This window comes from Cebus imitator, unplaced genomic scaffold (assembly GCF_001604975.1).
Source record: "Cebus imitator isolate Cc_AM_T3 unplaced genomic scaffold, Cebus_imitator-1.0 Scaffold815, whole genome shotgun sequence".
Taxonomy (NCBI): Eukaryota; Metazoa; Chordata; class Mammalia; order Primates; family Cebidae; genus Cebus; species Cebus imitator.
Window position 1 is genome coordinate 291717 of NW_016108130.1, and position 24897 is coordinate 316613.

General features: G+C 40.1%; 1 protein-coding gene across 1 annotated transcript; it reads right to left on the minus strand.

Annotated features, from left to right (window-relative positions):
• Positions 1-1916: 1916 nt before the first annotated feature.
• Positions 1917-11418, minus strand: ZNF25 (zinc finger protein 25). The gene is made up of 4 exons (XM_017520209.2): positions 10226-11418; positions 9827-9922; positions 5963-6026; positions 1917-5477 (listed from the first exon to the last, which is right to left on the minus strand). Exons 1-4 carry the CDS (start codon positions 10362-10364, stop codon positions 4409-4411), a joined length of 1368 nt encoding a protein of 455 aa, XP_017375698.1. The 5' UTR covers positions 10365-11418; the 3' UTR covers positions 1917-4408.
• Positions 11419-24897: the final 13479 nt, after the last annotated feature.

Below are 24897 nucleotides of genomic sequence, written 5' to 3' on the forward strand. Positions count from 1 at the left end.
GGGATTACAGGCATGCGCCACCATGCCCAGCTGATTTTTTGTATTTTTAGTAGAGACGGGGTTTCACCATGTTGACCAGGATGGTCTCGATCTGTTGACCTCGTGATCCACCCGCCTCGGCCTCCCAAAGTGCTGGGATTACAGGCGTGAGCCACTGCGCCCAGCCCATACTTTTAATCTGTTTATATTTAAAGTGAATTTCTTGGTTTTTTTGTTTTTTGTTTTTCTGGAGATGGAGTCTTGCTCTGTCGCCCAAGCTGGAGTGCAGTGGTGTGATCTTGGCTCACTGCTACTCCACCTCCTGGGTTCAAGTGATTATCCTGCCTCAGCCTTCTGAGTTGCTGGGATTACAGGTGCATGCCACCATGCCTAGCTAATTTTTTGTATTTTAGTAGAGACAGGGTTTTACCATGTTGGCCAGGCTGGTCTTGAACTCTTGACCTTGTGATCTGCCCGCATCGGCCTCCTGAAGCGTTGGAATTACAGGCATGAGCCACTGTACCCAACCATGAATTTCTTAAAACAGCATGCGGTTGGGTGGGTGTTGCTTTTATATCTTATGTGAAAACTTTTTTTTTTTTTTCTTGAGATGGAGTTTCACTGTATTGCCCAGGCTGGAGAGCAGTGGCACAATCTTGGCTCATTGCAACTTCTGCCTCCCAGGTTCAAGCAATTTCCAGCTAATTTTTGTACTTTTAGTAGAGACAGTGTTTCACTATGTTGGCCAGGCTGCTGATCTTGAACTCCTGACCTCAAGTGATCTGTCGCCTAGACCTCGTGCTAGGATTACAGGCATTAGCCACCAAGCCCATCCTTACTTCATTTTAATTGTGATACTTCAACCGCTTATATTTAATATAATTTTTTAATGTTTGGATTCACATTTATTATTTTGCTAAAGTGTTTCCTCTTTCCTCATTTGGTCTTTTTCAATTTTTCCTCTTCTTTTTCTCTCTTTTGGATTGGTAATTTTTATTTTGTTTTTTCTCCACTGAATTATTAGTAATACAGGTTGAACATCCCTAAGTTGAAAATCTGATATTTGAAATGCTCGAAAACCCAGAAGTTTTTGAGTGCCAACATGACACCACAAGTGGAAAGTTCCACATCTTACGTGATGGGGCACAAAGTGTAGGGGCACAACACATAGTTTATTCAGTGTCCCTAAGGGAAAAAGGACTCTCCCAACTTCTTTTAGCTGACATGTGTCTTTCTATGCATGCATAGTATCTTAGACTGTTATCACATTGCTGTAAAGAACTACGTGAGACTGGGTAGTTTATAAAGAAAAGAGGTTTAATTGGCTCACAGTTCTGCTGGCTATACAGGAAGCAGTAAATTAAAGAACCACCTTAAGGGCTTATCTATTGATAGATGTTACCTCAAACCTGCATCAAGATGGCAATGCTCATGGCAGAGCTGAGTAGAATGAAATACTGGTAAAAATATTTTTCCATAAAGTATTCAGAAGTTATAACCTGTAAGTACAAAATATACCTTCTTGAGATACAAGTAATCACTAAATTATCATATTAGGTGTTCATAAATGCTAAACATCAGACAGGTCAGAACGTCACAACAAGACACGATTAAGAAGCTGAACATTAGCCGGGTGTGGTGGCTCATGCTTGTAATCCTAGCACTTTGGGAGGCTGAGGCAGGCAAATTGCTTGAGCCCAGGAGTTCAAGACCAGCCTAGGCAAGATGGGGAGACCCCATCTCTTGAAAAAAAAAAGGAAAATTAGCCTGATGTGGTGTTACGTGCCTGTAGTCCCAGCTACTTGTGAGGCTGAGTGGAAGAATTGCTTGAGCCTGGGAAGCAGAAGTTGTAGTGAGCCAAGAAGATGTCACTGCACTCTAGCCTGGGTGACAGAGCAAGACCCTGCTGCGACACACACACAAAAAGAGGCTGAACATGAATGAAAGTGTCTTTATTAGGAAGGGGAAGATGCTGGCAGGGTTTAGATTGTAGCAGCATATGACAATTATATGCAGTACAGGCAATAGTAATGTAGCTGATGGAACTGGGTATTGTAAGTTTTTTGTTATTGGGTTACGTTAGCCAAATATAGCTTACCAATGGTATCTTATGGGATAGTAAGCAAATTATAAAATGATATAGGGAAAACTGGCCATTGATTTGGGAGAATATAAAGGAATACTGTAGGGAGGAATCAGTGAACAATTCAATTTAATTTAGACAATGTTTATTTCATATATTTACTGCTACATTCCATCAAGAAATTTTTCGTTTTGATGTTATGACAATTAAGCAAGTAAAAAACACATTTCTTTGAAAAAATACTTCTAAGCTCAGGCTTTTAACATATAAATATAATGCACAAAATAAATATACTGCAAAAAAACCACCCACCTACAAATTGCTGTATGCATCATTTTGAAACACGTAATGTTTATAAAAGCGTAACTCTGCATTCTTGCATTTTCAGCTCTAAGTAACAGAAAACCTTACTTTGCAAAGTGCTAGATCTTAGGCTCAAAGAGCATTTGGTGTCTGCCACAACTACTCAGCCCTGCTGGGGTAGTGTGAAGACAGCCACAGGCCAAACATAAACAGATGTTTTTTGTTTGTATTTGTGTTTTCAAAACTTTATGGACACTGAAATTTGAATATCATATAATTTTCATGTGTCCCAATATTCTTTGTTTTTTTTAAACCGTTTAGAAATATAAAACCATTCTTAGCTTGCAGGATACAAAAAAGGGTAGTGGGCCACATCTGTCCAATGGACTGTCATTTATCAAACCCTGACTTAGCATAATCAGGATCTGCTCTTGCCCCTAAATCACTTGTAGGAAAAGAAACAAACAACAAACAACCAAATCAAGGCACTGGCAGCAAGAAGGTGGAGGATGAATGTTGAGTAGCCAACCTTTTTTTTTTCCTTGCAGCGTAATTCACAAAATACAAATAATGAAGATAACCTCTAACATACAGCTGTTGTGTCTAAGACACTATTGTAAGTGCTTTGAAAATGTTAACTCATTTAGACCTCAAAGCAATCCTAAGATGTTGTCACTATCACTACTCTTTTTGGAAAGGGAACTGAGGCACAGAGACATTAAGTAGCAGGCTCCATGCTGGAATCTGGGCCCAGGCAGCAGGAGTCCAGAGTCCACACCCTTAACTATCCCACTTTGCTTTTACGAGGAAGAAAAAGTTAGTGAAGGACATTTAGGATTCTCAGACAAAATACGGATAGCTCTGCTTCCTGCTTACACATCAACAGTAAGATATATAATATTTCTTACATTGCACTATTTGTTTTCATTGTGTAGACTGTAATAAATATTACTGTTTTTAGCTGTTTAAAAACAGCTCAGGCTTTTGCTATATATATAAATAAATGTGTCCCTAATGGAAAATTTGGCTGACAGTTGAAAATTTTACAAAAACAAGTACCACTGTCTATAGCCGTTTACAAACACCAAGAAATAGGAGAAAAAGATGTCTTATAATTTAAAAGGAATATTACACTTACAATACAAATACAATAAGAGTCACTACTGAGACTTAGTATGTGACATCTTCATACACATAATAGTTACTGAACTAAGATTACATATTTCCCTATGTACAATTATGGATGGGTTCCACACGCACGTTGAACATCCACAAGTTACATGTTATAGCACACTCACATACACACAAAGTCCTCACATATACTAAAAGAGATTTAATGTATGTTTAATGATGTTGACTAATAATTTGTGCTTTTTAAAAGCTTCATATATGTAGACATTTGCATGTTTCCTTTTAAATCTTGGCATCAGATCTGCAACATGATTTCTAGTATAACTGTTTCCCTCAGTACAAATTTGAATTTTTGTTGAAAACCTTCAAATATTTAAAATATCTATCCAAGTACCAGTAATCTGACATTGAATGAAACATCAATTCTTGATAAAGGCTTTTTATATCTGCTACCATCTATGCAGTTATCCCTTTGAATTCTCTAATATATGAGCTCCAATTGTGTAAAGAAGTTTCTAGGTACTCAAGGAGCTTCTCACTTGTGAGCTTTTAGATGTCTACAGCTGGCTGCCCTGGCAGAAAATGTCTTGACATTTGTTTTACAGGATTTATCTCCTGTGTGATTTCTGTGTTACAAAACAAAAGTATGACTTCTGAAAGGTTTCCTTTCTATTTTACAATTTGAATGGCTTCTGCTATCTATGTAATCTAATATTTAGAAAAACCCACCATATAAAATTTTTTCCTAAATAAACATATAGAATTTCTTTCTATATATTTGCTGATATACAGAGAGAGGAAAGATTGTAGCTAAAAATTGTCCTATGCTGATGCCATTCATAAGGTGTACCTCTTGTGTGAAATATCTGATTGTTCTGAAAGATGAATTCAGTCAGAATTTCCCAACTCATCTTACTTCTCGGCCTTCCCCTTCTTTGTGTGTGTCTTCTGATGTGCAGTGAGTTGTGACTTCTGGATAAAGGTTTCCCCACACGCCTGACACTCATAGGGCTTCTCCCCTGTGTGTTTTCTCTGATGTATAATAAAATGTGACTTCTGAGAAAAGGACTTCCCACATTCCTTGCATTCATAGGGCTTCTCTCCTGTGTGAGTCCTTTGATGTAATCTGAGGACTGAATTCACAGAGAAAGATTTGCCACATTCTGTGCATTCATAGGGTTTCTCCCCTGTGTGTTTTCTCTGATGTTTAGTGAGGTCTGATTTATAGTAAAAGGTTTTCCCACATTTATTACATTCAAAGGGTTTCTCCCCTGTGTGAGTTCGCTGATGTACTGTGAGGGCTGACTTCTGGAAGAAGCATTTCCTACATTCCTTACATTCATAGGGTTTCTCTCCTGTGTGAGTTCTCTGATGTGTTTTGAGGTGTGAATTCCTAGAGAATAATTTCCCACATTCCTGACATTTATAGGGTTTCTCCCCTGTATGTGTTCTCTGATGTACTGTGAGGTGTGACTTCTGGGAAAAGGCTTTCCCACACTCCTTACACTCATAGGGTTTCTCCCCTGTGTGTGTTTTCTGATGTACCATGAGATATGCCTTCACATAGAAGAACTTACCACATTCAGTACATTCAAAAGGTTTCTCTCCTGTGTGTGTTTTCTGATGTTCTATAAGATGTGGTTTCTGGTAGAAGGTTTTCTCACACTGATTACATTCATAGGGTTTCTCTCCCGCATGGGTTCTCAGATGTCTACTGAGAGATGATAGGTGGTAAAATATTTTCTTACATTCTTTACACTCATAGGTTTTCTCTCTCGTGTGAACTTTCTGATGTCTTGTGAGGTCTTCATTTTTAGAGAAAGATTTCTCACATTTATCACAGTCATATGATTTGCCCTTTGAATGAGTATACTGATGTACTATGAGGCCAGACTTCTGGCAGAAGAACTTCCCACATTCCTTACATTCGTAGGCTTTCTCTGTGGCGCAAGTTTTCTGGTGTTTTTTGAGTTCTCCATTCCTAGACAGAAAGTGCCACATTCATTAATGTGTAAAGCTTTTAAGGTTTGTCCCCCCTGCCACTGGGTGTATCTTCCAAGTATATTTGAAGACTGATTTCTAGAAATGTTCCCATATTTATTAGATCCATAGGGTTTATCCACTGTAAGCATTCTCTGACCTACACTGAAGTTTAAACATTTGATAAGGTGAACCTGTATTTGCATACTATTCACAGGGTCTCTCAATTGCGTGCATTCTATTTTGTATAATAAAGCCTCCCTTTATTATTTAATTCAGAAGAGTCAAAAGACTACTTCAAAGTTTCAATTTCCTGATCCTACATGAGAAAAAGGACATTCCCGTTTCGGTGATATTTCTCTGGATTTGCTTTGCAGTGTTAGTTTTCTCATGTTTAGTATTAACTAGTGCCCTCCCATTTCTAGTAACCCCTTCAAGACTCTTGCTTACAAATCTTCTATCTTAAACATTAATTCTTGAACTTGCCTTGAATTTCCAGCTTGGCTTTCCTGGTATCTTGCTTCTAGGTCATGAGTATTCCGTAGGTCTTCTACGAGAGAATCAAAAATTTAATACTTTGTGAATACTAACACATTTATATTGTCACAGGGCTGATTCTTAGGCCTCAGGCCAATCTTTCGTAATGAAAGAACTCTCAAATGCAAATTTCCTCTAGCCCATTGTTTTTTGGGGGGGAAAAAAAACTAAAACACTAAAAACTGCTGTAGCACACAGAAGAAGGAGCTTAGTTGTGAGCCCAGGTACTCTGACATTTTTACAAACATGACCTTAAGAACTTGGAGGAGAAAGTTAAAACAAAAAACAAAGAATCAGGAGTAGAGAAAACAGGACATCTGAAGTTTTGCTGAATGGGAGTGTGGGCCCCTTAAGGACCATGAACATTAAGCAGGATTAAGAAAAACTACTGGAAAACAGCATGCCCTGGAATTACATGGAAAAGAGTAAACTGGATGAAGGAGCTGAAGTGTAGGTCTTTATTCCCTCAAACCTAGATTACTGTGCCAGGATTCCTAGTAGTTAGCAGACAGACTTCCACTTTATTTCCTCTTCATCTATCCACAACAATCTAGGTGTCAATACTAAAATGACTTTCTCAGAACATCTGTAACCTTAGGCTTAGAGGAAGAGTCCTGTAGCTTGAGCTTTCACTCTCCATCTAGTTGGCTTTATTTTCAAGACAGAAAGACTGAGGACCACATATATCCAAAAGGAAGGATTTTCTTAAAAGCAGCATGGTAAGCCATCTATACAAGGATGAATTCCTAGTTGTACCAGTGGAGATTTTCAATCCTGAACTTATCCTGACCACCAAATCCTAAACTTCTAGAGCACTTATTACTCATGACTCAACACTAATCTTGAATTTCATTTTCATATCTTTCTTCCTCCATCTTTGCTTCCAATTTACTACAGGATCTTTAAAGTTTCAATTATTGAACATCATTCTAGAATCTTTAGTGACCTTCATATTTATCCATCTTTAAGAGCATAAAGCAAGTGAAAGATTACTAGCATAGGCTTGGGTTGGAATTTCATGGCAATGGTGGGAATACATAAGAAAAGTTACAGGCCAGGCATGGCAGCTCATACCTGTAATTCCAGCACTATGGGAGGCCACCGTAGGCGGATCATGAGGTCAGACCAGCCTGGCCAACCTGGTGAAACCCCGTCTCTACTAAAAATACAAAAATTAGGTGGGCACGGTGCCGGGCACCTGTAATACCAGCTACTCAGGAGGCTGAGGCAAGAGAATTGCTTGAACCCGGGAGGCAGAGGTTGCATTGAGCTGAGGTCACAACAGTGCACCCCAGCCTTGACAACAGAGCGAGATTCCACCTCAAAATAAATAAATAAAGTCACTTGATAGGGACTTGTGCAACGTTATCTCAGATACACATGAAATAAGATCGTAGGTATGGGCCGGGCACAGTGGCTCATGCCGATAATCCCAGCACTGAGGGGCTGAGGCATGTGGATCACCTGATGTCAGGATTTTGAGACCAGCCTGACCAACATATGGAGAAACCTTGTCTCTACTAAATAGAAAAATTAGCTGGGCATGGTGGCGGGAACCTGTAATCCCAGCTACTCAGGAAGCTGAGACAGAAGAAATCGCTTGAACTGGGGAGGAAGAGGTTGCAGTGAGCCGAGATTGTGCTACTGCACTCCAGCCTGGGCAACAGAGTGAGATTCCATCTGAAAAAAAGATCTTATGTATGGAAAACTTTTTTTTTTTTTTTTTTTTGAGACAGAGTTTTGCTCTTGTTGCCCAGGTTGAAGTGCACTGGCGCGATCTTGGCTCACTGCAACCTCTGCCTCCCAGGTTCTAGCGATTCTCCTGCTTCAGCCTCCCTAGTTAGTAGCTGCGATTACAGACGCCTGCCACCACGCCCCGCTAATTTTTTATATTTTTAGTAGAGACAGGGTTTCAGTATGTTGGCCAGGCTGGACTCGAACTCCAGACCTCAGGCGATCCACGCGCCTCAGCCTCCCAAAGTGCTGGGATTACAGGCGTGAGCCACCACACCTGGCTGGAAAACATTTAAAAGCTTAGTAAAATGGAGATTAACATGTTTTGGGGCCACAAGGAGAAATAAGTTACATAGGCAAGAGAGGGCCAGACTAGTTCTTGACAGAAAATTCATTTAATGTGTATTGTAATACTGAGTCAGTATTAAGTATACCATCAGGCTTGTGGTGATGTACATCTGCTGCATTATACAACTACTATGGGAATTTAAATCAACATTTTTTGTTTTGACCCTAACAAGGAAGGAAGTAGAATAAGCGGAACTATCTTATAAGAAGGTAAAATATGCGATGAGAATATATATAGGGCAAAGATGCTGGAGAGGTCAATTTTAGGAGTTATCATAAAAACCAATACATTGGCCTTAAAAATGGAGGAGCTCTTATAGGCGTTACAAAAAGGGCACAGAGCAGAAAGTAGGGAGTGTCTATCTGTTGTTAATTAATTTTTTTTTATTTCTTTTTTTCACAAACATGAGTCTCACTGTTTCCCAGGCTGCATTGCAGTGGGGCAATCTTGGCTTACTGTAACCTCTGCTTCCTGGGTTCAAGCGATTCTCATGGCTGAGCCTCTCAAGTAGCTGGGACTATAGGTGTACGCCACCATGCCTGGCTAATTTGTGTATTTTTAGTAGAGACATAGTTTCATCATGTTGGCTAGGCTGGTTTCGAACTCATGGCCTCAACTGATCCAACCACTTTGGCCTCCTAAAGTGCCGGGATTACAGGGGTGAGCCACCACATCCGGCCAATCTCTTGTTAATTAATATTCAACAAATATCTAGTGAGCAACTAATATGTAATATGTATTGATCCTGATACTCCCAACACGTCTGTGCACAAGTTAGAAAATACATGAGAAACATTTAAGGAGGCAATATGAGATTGTCTTAGTGTTATTCAAATAAGGTGCAGTAGATTTTAGGGAGGATAAACAGTGCTTTGTGGGAAGGATAAACACTATATTAGCAGGAAGTAGCAACTCTGAAATGAAAGAATTGATGAGTGGCATAACAATTTATAATCTGAGTTCAGAGTTTAAAGAAAAAATGGGAAGTGAAAATTGGTGCCAAAATAACTGAGGTATTTTGTTAATAAAAGGAGGAATATATCATTTTTAAAAGTTATAATTCAGATTTACAAACACTTTATAGTTGCATACTCTAATGACAGGGAGTAACTGGTGATTCTAGAGAAAAAGACAAAAATCTTACAAGTGTAAGGAGGGATTAGAGTTTGTATACAGGAAGGAGAAGTAAATCTATTTAAAACACATCTAGCAGAGAGAATTTAAGTAGAGAGAACAAAAATTGGAGGTATGACTTAGGTTTTCTACATGTGCAGATCAAGTGTTCTTAATCGCTTCCAAAACTATAGGACATTTATAAAGAGATTGCTGAAGCTGGGTGCGGTGGCACACGCTTGTAATCGCAGCACTTTGGGAGGCCAAGGTAGGAGGATCACCTGAGGTTGGGAGTTCGAGACCAGCCTGACCAATGTGGAGAAACCCCACGTCTACTGAAAATACAAAATTAGCCAGGTGTGGTGGTACATGCCTTTTAATCTCAACTACTCAGGCGGCTGAAACAGGAGAATAATTAGAACCTGGGAGGTGGAGGTTATGGTGAACTGAGATCACGTCATTGCACTCCAGCCTGGGCAACAAGAGCAAAACTCTGTCTCAAAAAACAACAACAACAACAACAACAACAACAAACAAACAAACACATTGCTGAAAAATATTTCAGAAGGCAAGAGGCACCTCAACAGTAATAAGTGATATGATTTCTTCTAACTCACCAGGGAGGCCCCGATGTGGATATTCTACTTCTAACATCCATGGCTCTTTTCCTTGCTTCAACTTGAAGACTACATTTGGCTTATTCACACGGTAACCTATGAATGGAAAACATCAAGGAAATGATACAAATTGCTTGGAATTTAGGGACTGTGAAAGCTAAGGAAGTGCAGTTTCAGGAGAATGATGAAGGTTCCAGTTAGACTTGGCAAATTTAGATTCTTTCAGTGGGGCAGGAGGGACATAATTTTTTTTTCAAGTGCCCAAAGTGGATTTATTAACTTGGACCTCTGAATCACAGCTAATGTCAATCATTCAACCCTATAGGGACCTCTTATATTCCAGCAACTGAAAAAGGAGATGCAGACTACTGGGAGTTACACCTGGGGAAGTTTCCTCACCCACTGAGACCAAGTGACTATAGTTTTCCAGCATCACATCCTTGTACAGGGTCCTCTGAACAGGGGTCAGTAATTTCCATTCCTCCTTGGTGAATTCCACAATAACATCCTTTAATGTCACAGGTCCCTGGAATAACATATTTCAGTTTAATCTGAAGTAACCAGAATAGATAACAGTACCATTGAAAAGACACATGTGAGCTAGCTCTTAGTGTACTAATTGAAAAGTTCACTCTGGAGAGTTAGGATATGTGCCATGCTGTACCCTGCTTTATTTGTAGAGGAAATATTTGTTCAGTACATATTTGCTGAGCTCCCACTCCATGCCTGGAACTCTGCTGAAGATACAAAGATGAAGAAAAAAATGAGTGTCATGTGCCGTATAATGACATTTCAGTTGACAGATTACATATATGATGACAATCCTACAAGAAGATACTGTATTTTTATTGTCTGTTTTCTATGTTTAGATTCACAGATTCTTATTGCATTACAAATTGCCTACAGTGTTCAGTACGGTAACATACTATATAGGTTTGTAGCCTAGGAGCAATGGGCTATACCACATAGCCTAGGTGTGCACCATCTGGGCTGGTATAAGGACACTATGTTTGCATGAAAAAGTCACCTAATGATACCTTTCTCAGAACATATTCCCATCACTAGGTTTCACATGACTGTATTTTGTTATCAAGGAGCATAGGTTTTGCTGGGGAGACAAAGGTGAAAATGCTAAAATACAGTATGTGAAGCAAGTGCCATGATAGAAACATGTACACAATACAAGATAGTCACAAATGGGGGTAGTTATTTGCATTTCGTATTGTCATGTTAGATTTTATTAGGTGGTAAAACTACCTAACGTAAACTTTAGAATAAAGAAAACACAAGTGGCAAAGACATGAATGCATGAGAAATTGCAAGTTTAGGAAACCTTGCAATTTATGATATGAGAATAGAGCATAGGACCAAGATTAGTTAGAAGGTTACAATGTAAAGTCAAGGGACAGGACATGAAGAACTTCTGACCAGTAAAATATATTTTGCATACACATTTAATAAATAAATTTTTGCTTATTAATACATTACATACATTTGCATCTATTAATGTTTATTAAGAATTAAGGGGGCGGGTGTGGTGGCTCACGCCTGTAACACCAGCTATTTGAGAGGATGATATGGGAGAATCACATGAACCTGGGAGGTCAAGGCTGCAGTGAAACAGAGCAAGACTCTATCTAAAAAAAAAGAAATTAGGCTGGGTGTGATGGCCTATGCCTGTAATCCCACCACTTTCAGAACCAAAGCAGTGGATAACCTGAAGGCAGGAGTTTGCGACTAGCCTGGCCAACATGGCAAAACCCTGTCTCTACTAGAATTACAAAAATCAGCTGAGCATGGTGGCACACACCTGTAGTCCCAGCTACTCAGGAGGGTGAGGCACAAGAATGGCTTGAACCCGGGAGGTGGAGGTTTTTGTTTATATAAAACATGAATAGATACTCTGCTATTTCATACTATGTGCAATGTTTTATATGTCTCTGGGATGCTCACCATTCACTGTGTAGATGAAAATACACCAGGAGCCACTAAAAAGACATGTCAAGTAAGCACTGGAGTTATAGGGGTAAATGAGTGGTTTAGGAGAAAACTTTATTTTTTTGAGACGGAGTCTCTGTTGCCCAGGCTGGAGTGCAGTGGTACAATCTTAGCTCACTGCAATCTCTGCCTCCCGGGTTCAAGCAATTTTCTGCCTCAGTCTCCCAAGTAGCTTGGCTGATTTTTGTATTTTTAGTAGAGATGGGGTTTCATCGTCTTGGCCAGGTTGGTCTTGAACTCCTGACCTCATGATTCACCCACCTCGGCCTCCAAAAGTGCAGGGATTACTGGCGTGAGCCACCACGCCTAGCCCTAGGAGAAAACTTTAAAGTAGAAGTGGCAAATGGCACACTAGAAAAATCAAACAAACATTTATATGAAAGCAAGCAGTGGGTGAAAGAAGTGTAACACGACTTTGTAATTAATTGGAAATTAGTTAATAACCACTGGGAGAAAGGGGGAGGGAAGCTCCCATAGTGTCTATATGGGTATAGTCATAGTGCCAATTATTTTCATTCCTTCACTTTTATTGATAGAACTGTATAAGGCTATTAAATTTCCTGTAATTATTGTATTATTTATAGTACATGAAACCCGAAAGGCAATATGTTTACTTGCAGAACATCTTGACTGGATATAAATTCTGGGTTCATTTTTTTATTTTTCTTTTGAGATGGAGTCTGGTTCTGTCTCCCATACTGGAGTGCAGTGGCATGATCTTGGCTCACTGCAACCTCTCCCTCTTGGGTTCAAACAATTCTACATCAGCCTCCCAAGTAGCTGGGATTACAGGCACCCACCACCACACCTGGCTATTTTTTTTTTTTTTCAGATGGAGTCTCGCTCTTGTTGCCCAGACCGGAGTGCAATGGCATGATATCAGCTCACTGCAACCTCTGCCTCCCGGGTTCAAGCGATTCTTTTGCGTCAGCCTCCTGAGTAGCTGGGATTACAAGCATGTGCCACCATGCCTGGTGAATTTTTGTATTTTTAGTAGAGATGGGGGTTTCTCCATGTTGGTCAGGTTGGTCTCAAACTCCTGACCTCAGGCGATCCACCCGCCTCAGCCTCTCAAAGTGTTAGGTTTATAGGCATGGACTACCACGCCCGGCCAATTTTTATATTTTTAGTAGAGATGGGGTTTAGCCATGTTGGCTAGGCTGGTCTGGAACTCCAGACCTCAGGTAATCTGCCCGTCTCGACCTCCCAAAGTGCTGGGATTACAGGCCTGAGCAACCACATCCAGTCGGTTCATATTTTTTTTTTTTTTTTTACAAACTAACACTGTGTGGCAACCAGGAAGTCTGTAAATGAAAATGCCCAGGATAAGTTGGGCAGGAGTTAATGTGTTGAATTTTGTTCATGCTGTGCTTAAAGTGACTGTGGAACATAAAGCTGCAATTGTCCATTTTGGCAGATATACATATGATTAAGTTTCCACAAATAGAATTTTCAAATATTATAAAAATGGAGTTCCAGAAGAGCTCAAAAAAAGAAGCTGTGGGAACAGCAATATTTGAGATAATGGCAGGAGACTAGGCCCAGACCATGGAGCCTGAGAGAACTTCTCTAAACATAAGAGTAAGCCAGGAGGAGTGTCTAGGAAACCAAAGAAAGGGAGATTCACAAATAAGGGACAGCTCTTGTTCAAAATCCAAATGTAGAGAGTCCAAATTAGCATAACCACACACCAGAACAGCAAAGGAGTGAAAGCTGTAATCAGTAAGCAGCCCTTTTGAGAAATTTGGAAATATCTAGAATTCCTAAGACCAGATAAGAGAATCCAGCTCTTGGATACACATCCTAACAAAGAGCTCATGTAAACTTCTATGCTCAGAGTCAAAGGGCTGTGGTTTGGCAAGGACTGAAGATGACTGATAGGAAGATTAATTAACGACTCCCCACTTCAACAACAACAACAACAAAACCAAAGAGCATCCAGCACAAACCAAAAGCTGATGAAAAGACCCCACCACATAATGGCACATAATGGTACCAGGGGCAACTAGGCAACATGATTACTTAACCAGGGTTCCTAAATGTTGGCACAATACAGACAAAAAGATAAACACAAAATTGTGCTATATACACAGACATTTTATTCTTTTGAAATACATCTGTGTTTTTTTAAAGCAACACTTCTATTTCTGTGAAAACATACAATGACTAGTTTCTTAGATGACAGCAATTCTGTTTCAGCAATTAAGACATTACCTAAGAGAATAAGGACAAAACTGACATATGACTTTTCATATGGAGAATCAAATGTTAAAAGACGAGGAAAAAAATGCCCAAAAACGATAAAGGTTTTGAGCCTAGAATTCCATGCCCTGCCAAATTTTTCATTCAAGGATAAGAAAAAAAGATGTTTTCATAAATACAAACATGTTAAAAACGTACAAATGATGCACCAATTTTGCAAGGCATTCTAGAATATACTTAATAAAAACTACAAAAAAAAAAAAAAATCACACGGCAAATTAGGTATAAAAGCTAACCAGGGCCAGGCACGGTGGCTCACACCTGTAATCCCAGTACTTTGGGTGGCCAAGGCGGGCAGATCACTTGAGGTTGGGAGTTCGAGACCAGTCTGACCAACATGGAGAAACCCTGTCTCTACTAAAAATACAAAATTAGCCAGGCATGGTGGCACATGCCTGTAATTCCAGCTACTCAGGAGGCTGAGGCAGGAGAATTGCTTGAACCTGGGAGGCGGAGGTTGTGGTTAGCTGAGATTGTACCATTGCACTCCAGCCTGGGCAACAAGAGTGAAACTCTGTCTCAAAAGAAAATAAAAAACTAACCAGATATACAATAATAATAACTTATTTCTCACATAGCGATAACAGGAAACTATAAAATGTAAAATAGAGTGATTACAGAAGTGAGAAGGAAAAGATTATTTTGTATACTAAACTATCTTTCAAAGATACTTACAAATATGTTAACAAAATGCTCACACCTTTTCATGAAATATTCACTGAAAGACCATTTTCTGGGCCAGAAAAATAAACTAACAGAATTGAAATCATACCAAACATATTCTCTGACCACAATAGACAAACTAGAAATCAATAACACAAAGTTTTCTGGAATATCATCAAATATTTGAAAATAATAGGTGAACATTTTATTGAATGTTATTGGAAAATAACATTTGAAGTTGGTTCCCTGAAAAAACTAAGAGAGCTGATAAACCTATATTCAGAATGACCAAAAAAAAAAAAAAAAATACATGTTAACAATATGAGAAATGAAAAGGGGGATAGTTACTATAGGCCCTAAAAACATTAAAAGGGTAATGGGAGAATACTACAAAATAGACTATATGCATAAATTTGACAACTTAGATGAAATGGATTAATTCCCTGAAAGAGGATAACTGCCAAGACTCAGGAAGAAATATCTAAGCTAAATAATCTTAGTGTCTATTATATTAAATAAACTGAATATGTAGTTAAAAACCTTTTAATATGAGTCACTTCACAAGAAATGGTGACTTAGGGAGCTCTAAGAATTGGTCCCTCCACGGAAGCAACCATTAAAGCTGACAAAAACTGATAGAATCAACTTTTTGGAACTCTAAAATTTATTTTTTTTAACCAGCAAACAATGGAATACTTTTTTTTTTCTAAGACGAAGTCTCCCTCTGTCACCCAGGCTGGAGTGCAATGGCAGTATCTCAGCCCTCTGCAACATTTGCCTCCTGGGTTCAAGCAGTTTTCCTGCCTCAGCCTCCCAAGTAGCTGGATTACAGGCACCTGCCAACACACCCAGCTAATTTTTGTATTTTTAGTAGAGATGGGGTTTCACCAAGATGGCCAGGCTGGTCTAGAACTCCTGACGTCAGGTGATCCCACCTGCCTCACCCTCCCCAAGTGCTGGGATTACAGGCGTGAACCACCTCATCCAGCCTCAATGGAGTACTTACTTTTTTATAAAGACGGGGTTTCACCATGTTGGTCAGGCTGGTCTTGAACTTCCGACCTCAGGTGATCCACCCACCTTGGCCTCCAAAGTGCTTGGATTACAGGTGTGAGCCACCACGCCTGGCCCAGTGGAGGACTTAATAAAGAAAGAGGCTGCTAAATTTTGGGGAGAAAGCGTGTGGCACTCTTGTCTTACTCATCTACTGATATAGTTTGGTTGTGTGTATCGTCTAAATTTCATGCTGAAATATAATCCCCAGTGTGGGATTTGGGGCCTGGTGGGAAGTATTTGGGTAATGGAGGTGTTTCTCTTATGGATGATTTAGCATCATCCCCTTGGTGATGAGTGAGTTCTCACTCGGTTTACATGAGATCTGGTTGTTTAAAAGAATCTGGCACCGGGCCCCCAGGCATGGTGGCTCACGCCTGTAGTCCCAGCACTTTGGGAGGCCAAGGCAGGTGGATCACAAGGTCAGGAGTTCAAGACCAGCCTAACCAACATGGTGAAACCTCATCTCTACTAAAAATACAAAAATTAGCTGGGTGTGGTGGCACATGCCTGTGATGCCAGCTACTCAGGAGGCTGAGGCAGGAGAATTGCTTGAACCCGGGAGGTGGAGGTTTCAGTGAGCCGAGATAGTGCCACTGCACTCCAGCCTGGGTGACAGAATGAGACTCCATCTCAAAAAGGAAAAAAAAAAAAAAAAAAAAAGGAATCTGGCACCAGGCACAGGTGGCTTGTACCTGTGATCCCAGCACTTTGGGAGGCCAAGGTGGGCAGATCACCTGAGGTCAGGAGTTTGAAACTAGCCTGGCCAACATGACGAAACCCCGTCTCTACTAAATATACAAAAATTAGCTAGGCATGGTGATACACGCCTGTAATCCCAGCTACTCAGGAAGCTGAGGGAGGAGAATCACCTCAACCTGAGAGGCAGAGGTTGCAGGGATCCAAGGTTGTGCCACTGCACTCCAGCCTACCCAGTCTTACAGAGTGAGACTCCACCTCAAAAAAAAATTTTTTTTTTAAGTTTGGAAGCTACCCCTTCTCTCTTGCATGTGCGCCCACTGTAACTATGGGATGTGCTGGCTCCTCGTTCACTTTCTGCCATGAGTAAAAGCTCGCTGAGGCCTCACCAGAAGCTGAGCAGATGCCAGTGCCATGCTTCCTGTACAACCTGCAAAACCATGAGCCAATTAAACATCTTTATAAATGACCCAGCCTCAGGTATTTCTTTATAGCAATGCAAAAAAGAACTCACACAAAATTGGTACTGAGGAGTGGAGCATTGCTATAAAGATACCTGAAGATGTAGAAGCAGCTTTGGAACTGAGTAACAAGCAGAGGTTGGAAGAATTTGTAAGGCTCAGAAGAAGACACTAAGATGAGGAAAAGTTTGAAACATCTAAGAGACACGTTAAATGGCTGTGACCAAAATGCTGATTGTAATACAGACAGAAAAGGCTAGGCTGATGAGGTCTCAGATGAAAAGGAGGAATTTATTAGAAACTGCAGTAGTGGTCACCCATGTTTTGTTCTGGCACAGAGCTTGACTGCGTGTCCTAGGGATCTGTGGAAGACTGAACTTAAGAATGATGACTTAGGGTATCTGGCAGAAGAAATTTCTAAGCTGCAAAGCATTCAAGATGTGGTCTGACTGCTCCTAACAGCCTATGATCAAATATAGGAGCAAAGAAATGACTTAAAATTGGAACTGATATTTAAAGGGAATCAAAGCATAAAGTCTGGAAAGTTTGCAGCCTGGTCCTGTGGTACAGAAAGAATCTAAGCAGGCTGTGGAGCAACCACCACTCTCTAGCAACCACCAGAGAGATCAGCATGACTGAAATGGAGCCAAGTACTAATCCAAGACAATGGCAAAAGGCCTTAAAGGCATTTCAGAGATCTTCAACACAATGCCTTCCATCACAGGCCCAGAGGCCTAAGAGGAAAGAATGGTTTCGGGGGCCAGGCCTACAGCAGTGCAGCCCTGTGCAGTCTTGTGACACTGCTCCCTGTATCTTGGCTGTTCTGGTTCCAGCCTCAGCTCAAGGGGCCCAGCTGTGGCTTGAGCCACAGCTCAGGAGGGCACAACCTGTAGTATTTCATGGTTTCCATGTAGTCTTAAGTCTTCAGATGTTCAGAATGGAAGCGTAAAGGAGGCTTGGCAGCTTCCCCCTAGATTTCAGAGGATGTACTGAAAGCCTGGGTGTCTAGGCAGAAGTCTGCCACAGAGATGGAACCCTCACAAACAAACTACTAGTGCAATGTTGAGGGAAAATGTGGGGTTGGAGCCTCCACAGAGTCCCCACCAAGGTACTGCCTAATGGAGCTGTGGGAAGGGGACCACTGCCCTCCATACTTTGGAATGCTAGGGTATTCCACTTGCAGCCACTTGCAACCTCATAAAGCAGTCAACACCAACCATTAAGATTAATCCATTAAGATTAAAGCAGATTTCTTAACAAAGTATGAAAGCCAAAAGGCAGTGTGATGACATACTAAAGTGCTGAAAGAAAAGAATTCTATTTCAAGAATTCTGTTTCAGCAAGACTATCCTTCAATAATACAAAGAAATTAAGACATTCCAAGATAAACAAAAGCTAAAGCACTGTTTCTTGTAGACCTGCCTTATAAGAAATGCTACAAGGAGTCTTTCAGTCTGAAATGAAAGGACACTAGACAGTAATTCAAGGCCATATGAAGCTATAAAGAACACAGATAAAGGTAACTATATAGGTAAATATAAAAGCTGGTATTGTTGTTTTTATTATATTTCCTCTTTTTGCTTCCTATAGGATTTAAAAGACAAATGCATAAAATAGTAATTATATGTTAATGGGCACACGCCATACAAAAATATAATTTGTGACAATAACAACATAAACAGGGGAGAAATAGAGCTATATATCAGCAGTTTTTGTTGTTGTTGTTTGTTTGAGATGGTGTTTCACCGTGTTGCCCAGCCTGGAGTGCAGTGGTGCGATCTCAGCTCACTGCAACCTCTACTTCCTGGTTCAAGTGATTCTCCTGCCTCAGCCTCCCAAGTAGCTGGGACTACAGGTGGCTGCTACCACACTTGGCTAATTTTTGTGTTTTTAGTAGAGACAGGATTTCACTACATTGGCCAGACTGGTCTTGAACTCCTGACTTTATGATCTGCCCACCTTGGTCTTCCAAAGTGCTGGGATTACAGGCATGAGCCATCATGCCCAGCCTATCAGCAGTTTTTATACACTACTGAGGCTAAGCTGGTATCAATTCAAACTAGATTGTTAAAAATTAGAAAAGTTAATTATAATCCTAAGAGTAACCACTAAAAACACTTTAAAATATTCACAAAAGAAATGAAGAGGAAAGCAAAATGGTACGTTATAAAAAATTTTAAAAGAAGGCAGTATTGGAGTGTATTAGTCCATTATCACATTGCTATAAAGAACTACCTGAGGCTGGGCATGGTGGCTGACTCCTTAATCCTAGCACATTGGGAGGCTGAGGCGAGCACATCATTTGAGGTCAGGAGTTCAACATAGCCAACATGGCAAAACCCCGTCTCTACTAAAAATACAAAAATTAGCCAGGCATGGTGGCATGCAACTGTAATCTCAGCTACTTGGGAAGCTGAGGTAGGAGAATCGCTTGAACCCAGGAGGCGAAGTTTGCACTAAGCCATGATCATACCACTGTACTCCAGCCAGGGTGACAGAGCAGGACTCCATCTCAATTCAAAAACAAACAAACAAACAAAAAACTACCGGAGACTGGGTAATTTATAAAGAAAAGAGGTTTAATTGGCTCATGGTTCCATTGGCTGTACAGGAAGCATGGCTGTGGAGGCCTTAGGAAACTTACATTCAAGGCAGAAGGTGATCGCAACATGGAGGAGGAGGAAAGAGACAGCAAAGGGGGAAGTACTATATATTTTTAACCACATCTCGTCAGAAGATCTGTTCACAAGAACAGCAAGGGGAAATACTGCACACATTTAACCAGATCTTGTCAGAACTCACTCACTGTTCACAAGAACAGCAATGGGGAAGTCTGCACCCATGATCGAATCACCTCCCACCAGGCCCCTCCTCCAACATTAAGGATTACAATTTGACATGAGATTTGGGTGGGGACACAGAGCCAAACCATATCACGTAGGAATTAAAGGAAAAGATGTAAAGTATGGAGAAGAAAAACGCCAAGTTGCAGAAGTAAGTCTTTATCAAATATCACTTTAAATATAAATAGATTAGACTCACCAATTAAAGGCAGAGATTGACTAGTTATTAAAAACATTGAAATGTATGCTTTCTAAAATTAAATTTAGATCCAAAGACACAAGTAGGTTGAAAAGAAAGGATGGAAAAGGCATTTCATGAAAATAGTAACCAAGAGAGCTGGCTGCCTAACTAAGATGAGACCTGAATTAGATGGCATCCTGTATTCATGGACTGGGAGACTTAATACGGTTCAAATGACAATACTACCCAAAGAAATTTACAGATTCAAACCAGTCCCTATCAAACTCCCAATGGCTTTTGCACAGAAATGGAAAAAACTATCCTCAAATTCATATGGAATTGCAAGAGGCCCCCAATAGGCAAAACATTGGGAAAGAAGAATAAAGTCAGAGGACTCACACTTCACAATTTCAAAACTTACTATAAAGCTACAGTTATCAAAACAGTGAAGTACTGGCATAAGGACAGACATACAGTCTAATGGGACAGAACTATATCCAGAAATAAACCCATGTATACATGACCACATGATTTTCTTAATCTTTATTTTTTTTCTGAGATAGGGTCTTACTTGCTGGAGTGTAATGGTACACTAATGGCTTACTGCAGCCTGGACCTCCCCAGGCTCAGATGATCCCCTGCCTTAGCCTCCCAAGTATCTGGGACTAAAAGTGCACACCACCCACTCAGCTAATTTTTGTATTTTGTAGAGACAGGGTTTTGCCATGTTGCCCAGGATGTTCTTAAATTCCTAGGCTCAAGAGATCTGCTCACCTTGATCACCTACAGTGATGACTACAGGCATGAGCTATCACGTCCAGCACCAACTGATTTTTCAAGGATGCCAAGATCATTCAGTGGCAAAAGAACAGTCTCTTCACCCAATAATACTGAGAAAACTGAATGCCTACATGCATGAATTAAATGGGACCTCCACCTCACATAATATGCAAAAATCAATTCGAAATGGATCAGTGATCTAAATATATTAGTTAAATATGTAGAACTCTTAAAAGAAAACAGCCTATCTTGAATTTGGCAATGGATTCTTCTATATGACATCAAAAGCACGAACAAAAGAAAAATAAATTGTACTTTATCATAATTTGAAATGTTGTGCATTATAGAACACTGTCACGACAGAAAAGACAACCCACAGTGTGGAAAATATTTGCAAATAATCTATCCTCATGAAGGTATATTATCCAGAATATGTAAAACACTCTCTTTTTTTTTTTTTTTTTTTGGAGACAGAGTCTCACACTATCGCCCAGGCTGGAGTGCAATGGTGCAGTCTCAGCTCACTGCAACCTCCACCTCCCTGGTTTAAGCTATTATCCTACCTCAGCCTCTCCAGTAGCTGGGATTACAGGCACCCACCTCCACTCCTGGCTAATTTTTTGTATTTTTAGTAGAGATGGGGTTTCACTATGTTGGCCAGCCTGGTCTCAAACTGCTTACCTCGTGATCTGCCCACCTTGGCCTCCCAAAGTGCTGAGATTACAGGCATGGGCCACTGCGCCTGGCCTTTTTTCTTTTCTTTCTTTTTTCTTTAAGGATAGAGTCTTGCTCTGTTGCCCAGGCTGGAGCACAACCAACCGCACAATCTTGGCTCCCTGAAACTTCTACCTCCTAAGTTCAGGTGATTCTCCTCAGCCTTCCAAGGAGCTGGGACTATAGGCGCACACCACCACGCCCAGCTAATTTTTTTTTTATTTTGAGTAGAAATGGGGTTTCACCATGTCCTCAAGTGATCCGCCCACCTTGGCCTCCCAAAATGGTGGGATTGCAGGTGTAAGCCACTGTGCCCAGCCATAAAACATTCTCATAATTTAACAACAAAAAGATCAACATTTTCCCAAATAATACAACTGACCTTTGAACAAAATAGGCATGGATGCAGATTATATTCAACCAAACATAAAGATTGAAAATACAGTATTTGCATTTTTATAACAAACGGGGTTTCACCATGTTGGCTAGGCTGATCTCGAACTCTTGACATCAGGTGATCCGCCCGCCTTGGCCTCTCAAAGTGCTGGGATTAAGGTATGAGCCACCTCACCCAGTTTGAAAATATAGTACTTGCAAAATTGGAAACTCACACATTTAGAGGGCCAATTTTTTGTATACATGGGTTCTGAAGAGCTGACTGTAGGACTTGAGTATGTTTCGATTTTAGTATATGCAGGGGTCCCGGAACCAATCACCTGCATATACCAAATGATGACAGTATATACAAATGGCTAAAAAGCACACTAGAAAAAAAAAATAGAAAAAGAAAAAGCACACTAGAAGATGTTCAACATCATTCATCTCTAAAGAAATGCAAGGCAAAACCACAACAATACCACTTCACCCTCCCACTCCAATTATAATGGGCATAATTTTTTAAATGGAGAACAGGTGTTGCGGGGGGATATGGAAAAACCAAAACCCTTGTACATTGCTGATGGGAATGTAAAATGATGCAGCTGGTGTGGAAGTTTGGTAGTTCCTCAAAAAGTTAAACAGAATTGCCATACAACCCAGCAATTCCACTTTTAGGTATATAGCCAAAAGAATTGAAAATAGGTAGCAAATACTTATAAACCACTCAAATGTCTGTCAGTGGATGAATGACAAATTGTGGCATATATACACAATGGCATTTTAGTCCTAAAAAGGAATGATGTACTGCTAAATCCTCCAAGGTGGATGAACTTGGAAAACATGCTAAGTGAAAGACGGCAGACACAAAAGGTTACATAATGTCTGATCTCACTTATATGAAATATCTAGAATAGATAGATCCATAGAGACAGAAAGTATATTAGTGGCTGCCAGGGTATAAGGGGGAGAGAGAACCGGGAATGACTGCTTAATGGGTATGGAGTTTTCTTTTAGGATGGTGAAAATGTTTTGAAACTAGGTAGAGGTGGTATTATACAACACTGTGAATGTACTAAATATTACTACCTCCCAGTTGTATACTTTCAAATGATGAATAAATAGTATGCAAATTTTACTTCAATTAAAACAAGTAAACAAAATCTTTGAACAAAAAACTGCAGGCCTAAATGGTTTCACTGAATTCAATCTAACAATGAGGCAGAAACAATACCAATTATATACAATTTCTTCAGGCCTAAATGCAGGCCTAACTGGTTTCACTGAATTCAATCTAACAATGAGGCAGAAACAATACCAATTATATACAATTTCTTCCATAAAAGCAAGAAAAAAAATCACCATTCTCAGCTCATTTTATGAGGCTCACATAAAAGAGAGACCCAAATCTAACAATCTGAGACCCAAATCTAACAAGAACATTACCAGAAATGACATCTACAGTGGTTGCTGGCACCAGTTTGTATCAGCTCAGAAGATTAAGTTTTTAGGATTTACTTGAAATTTGCCATGGTGGGAGTACTTATACTACAGAAATTGATAAACAGTATAAACCAACTTTCCCAACTCCTAAAATACGATTATTAAACATTTACTACTATATTGATCACTGATCAACATCCCTCATGGTGACAGATGCAAAAATCCTCAACAAAATGTTGGCAAACCTAATTCAGCGATATATAAAAATATACACAGGCTGGGCACAGTGGCTCATGCCTGTAATCCCAGCACTTTGAGAGGCCAAGGCAGACAGATCAGAGTCAGGAAATTGAGACCATCCTGGCCAACATGGTGAAATCTCGTCTCTACTAAAATACAAGAAATTAGCCAGTGTAGTGGCGTGAGCCTGTAGTCCCCGCTACTTTGGCGGCTGAGGCAGGAGAATCACTTGAACCCCGGAGGCAGAGGTTGCAGGAGCCGAGATCACACCACTGCACTCCAGGCTGGCAACAGAGTGAGACCCAACTCAAAAAAATATACATATATATATATACACACACATTATGACCTATTTATCCTGGCAATGCAAGGTTGATTCCACATTTGAACATATATCAATGTATTTCACTATGCCAACAAATTAAAAAAGAAAAACAACACAGTTATCTCAAAAAAAGCAGAAAAGCATTTGACAAAATTCAAGATCCATTCATGATAAAAACTCTGGACAAACTGGGAAGAAAAGGGAACTTCCTTCATCTGACAAAAGGTATTTGTGTAAAATCTGTAGCTTATACCATACTTATTATTGAATGGCTAAATTCTTTCCCCCCAAGGTCAGATTTCATTATGTACATTCCTTTGATTATATAAAGGATGATTTTTAAATGAATAAAAAAATCAAAATTCAAAGTTTTTTACAGCCTACAAGGGCCACACATATTCTAGCTTCCTCTGCCTCTCTGATATTACCTCTTACTATTCTTTCCCTAAGTCACATCTCTTTAGCTTCAATATCCTACATACTGTTTCTCGAACATGTTTTGGGGTGTTACGATTACTGTTTTTCCCGCTTCTCCCTCAGATTTCTACTTGGCTCTCTCTCATTTAATTCAGGGCTTTCCTCAAATATTATCTTTCAGGGTAGCATTGTCCTAACCAACCTATAACTGGTTCCTCATTTCTCTGTGTCACTTTGTCCTAAATTACTTGAGATTATCACTGAACATGTACCTCAGAAATATTACTCAAATGTTGACATATTGTTATAAAATATATTTTAAAAATTACATTTTTGGCCAGGACTGGTAGCTCATGCCTGTAATCCCAGCATTTTGGGAGGCCAAGGCAGGAAGATCATTTAAGGTGAGGAGTTGAGACCAGCCTGGTCAATATGGTGAAACTCCTCTACTAAAAGTACAAAAATTAGCTGGGCATGGTGGCAGGTGTCTGTAATCCCAGCTACTTGGGAAGCTGAGGCAGGAGAATCACTTGAACCTGGGAGACAGAGGCTACAGTGAGCTGAGATTGTGCCACTACACTCCAGCCTGGGCAACAGAGCAAGACTCTATCTCAAAA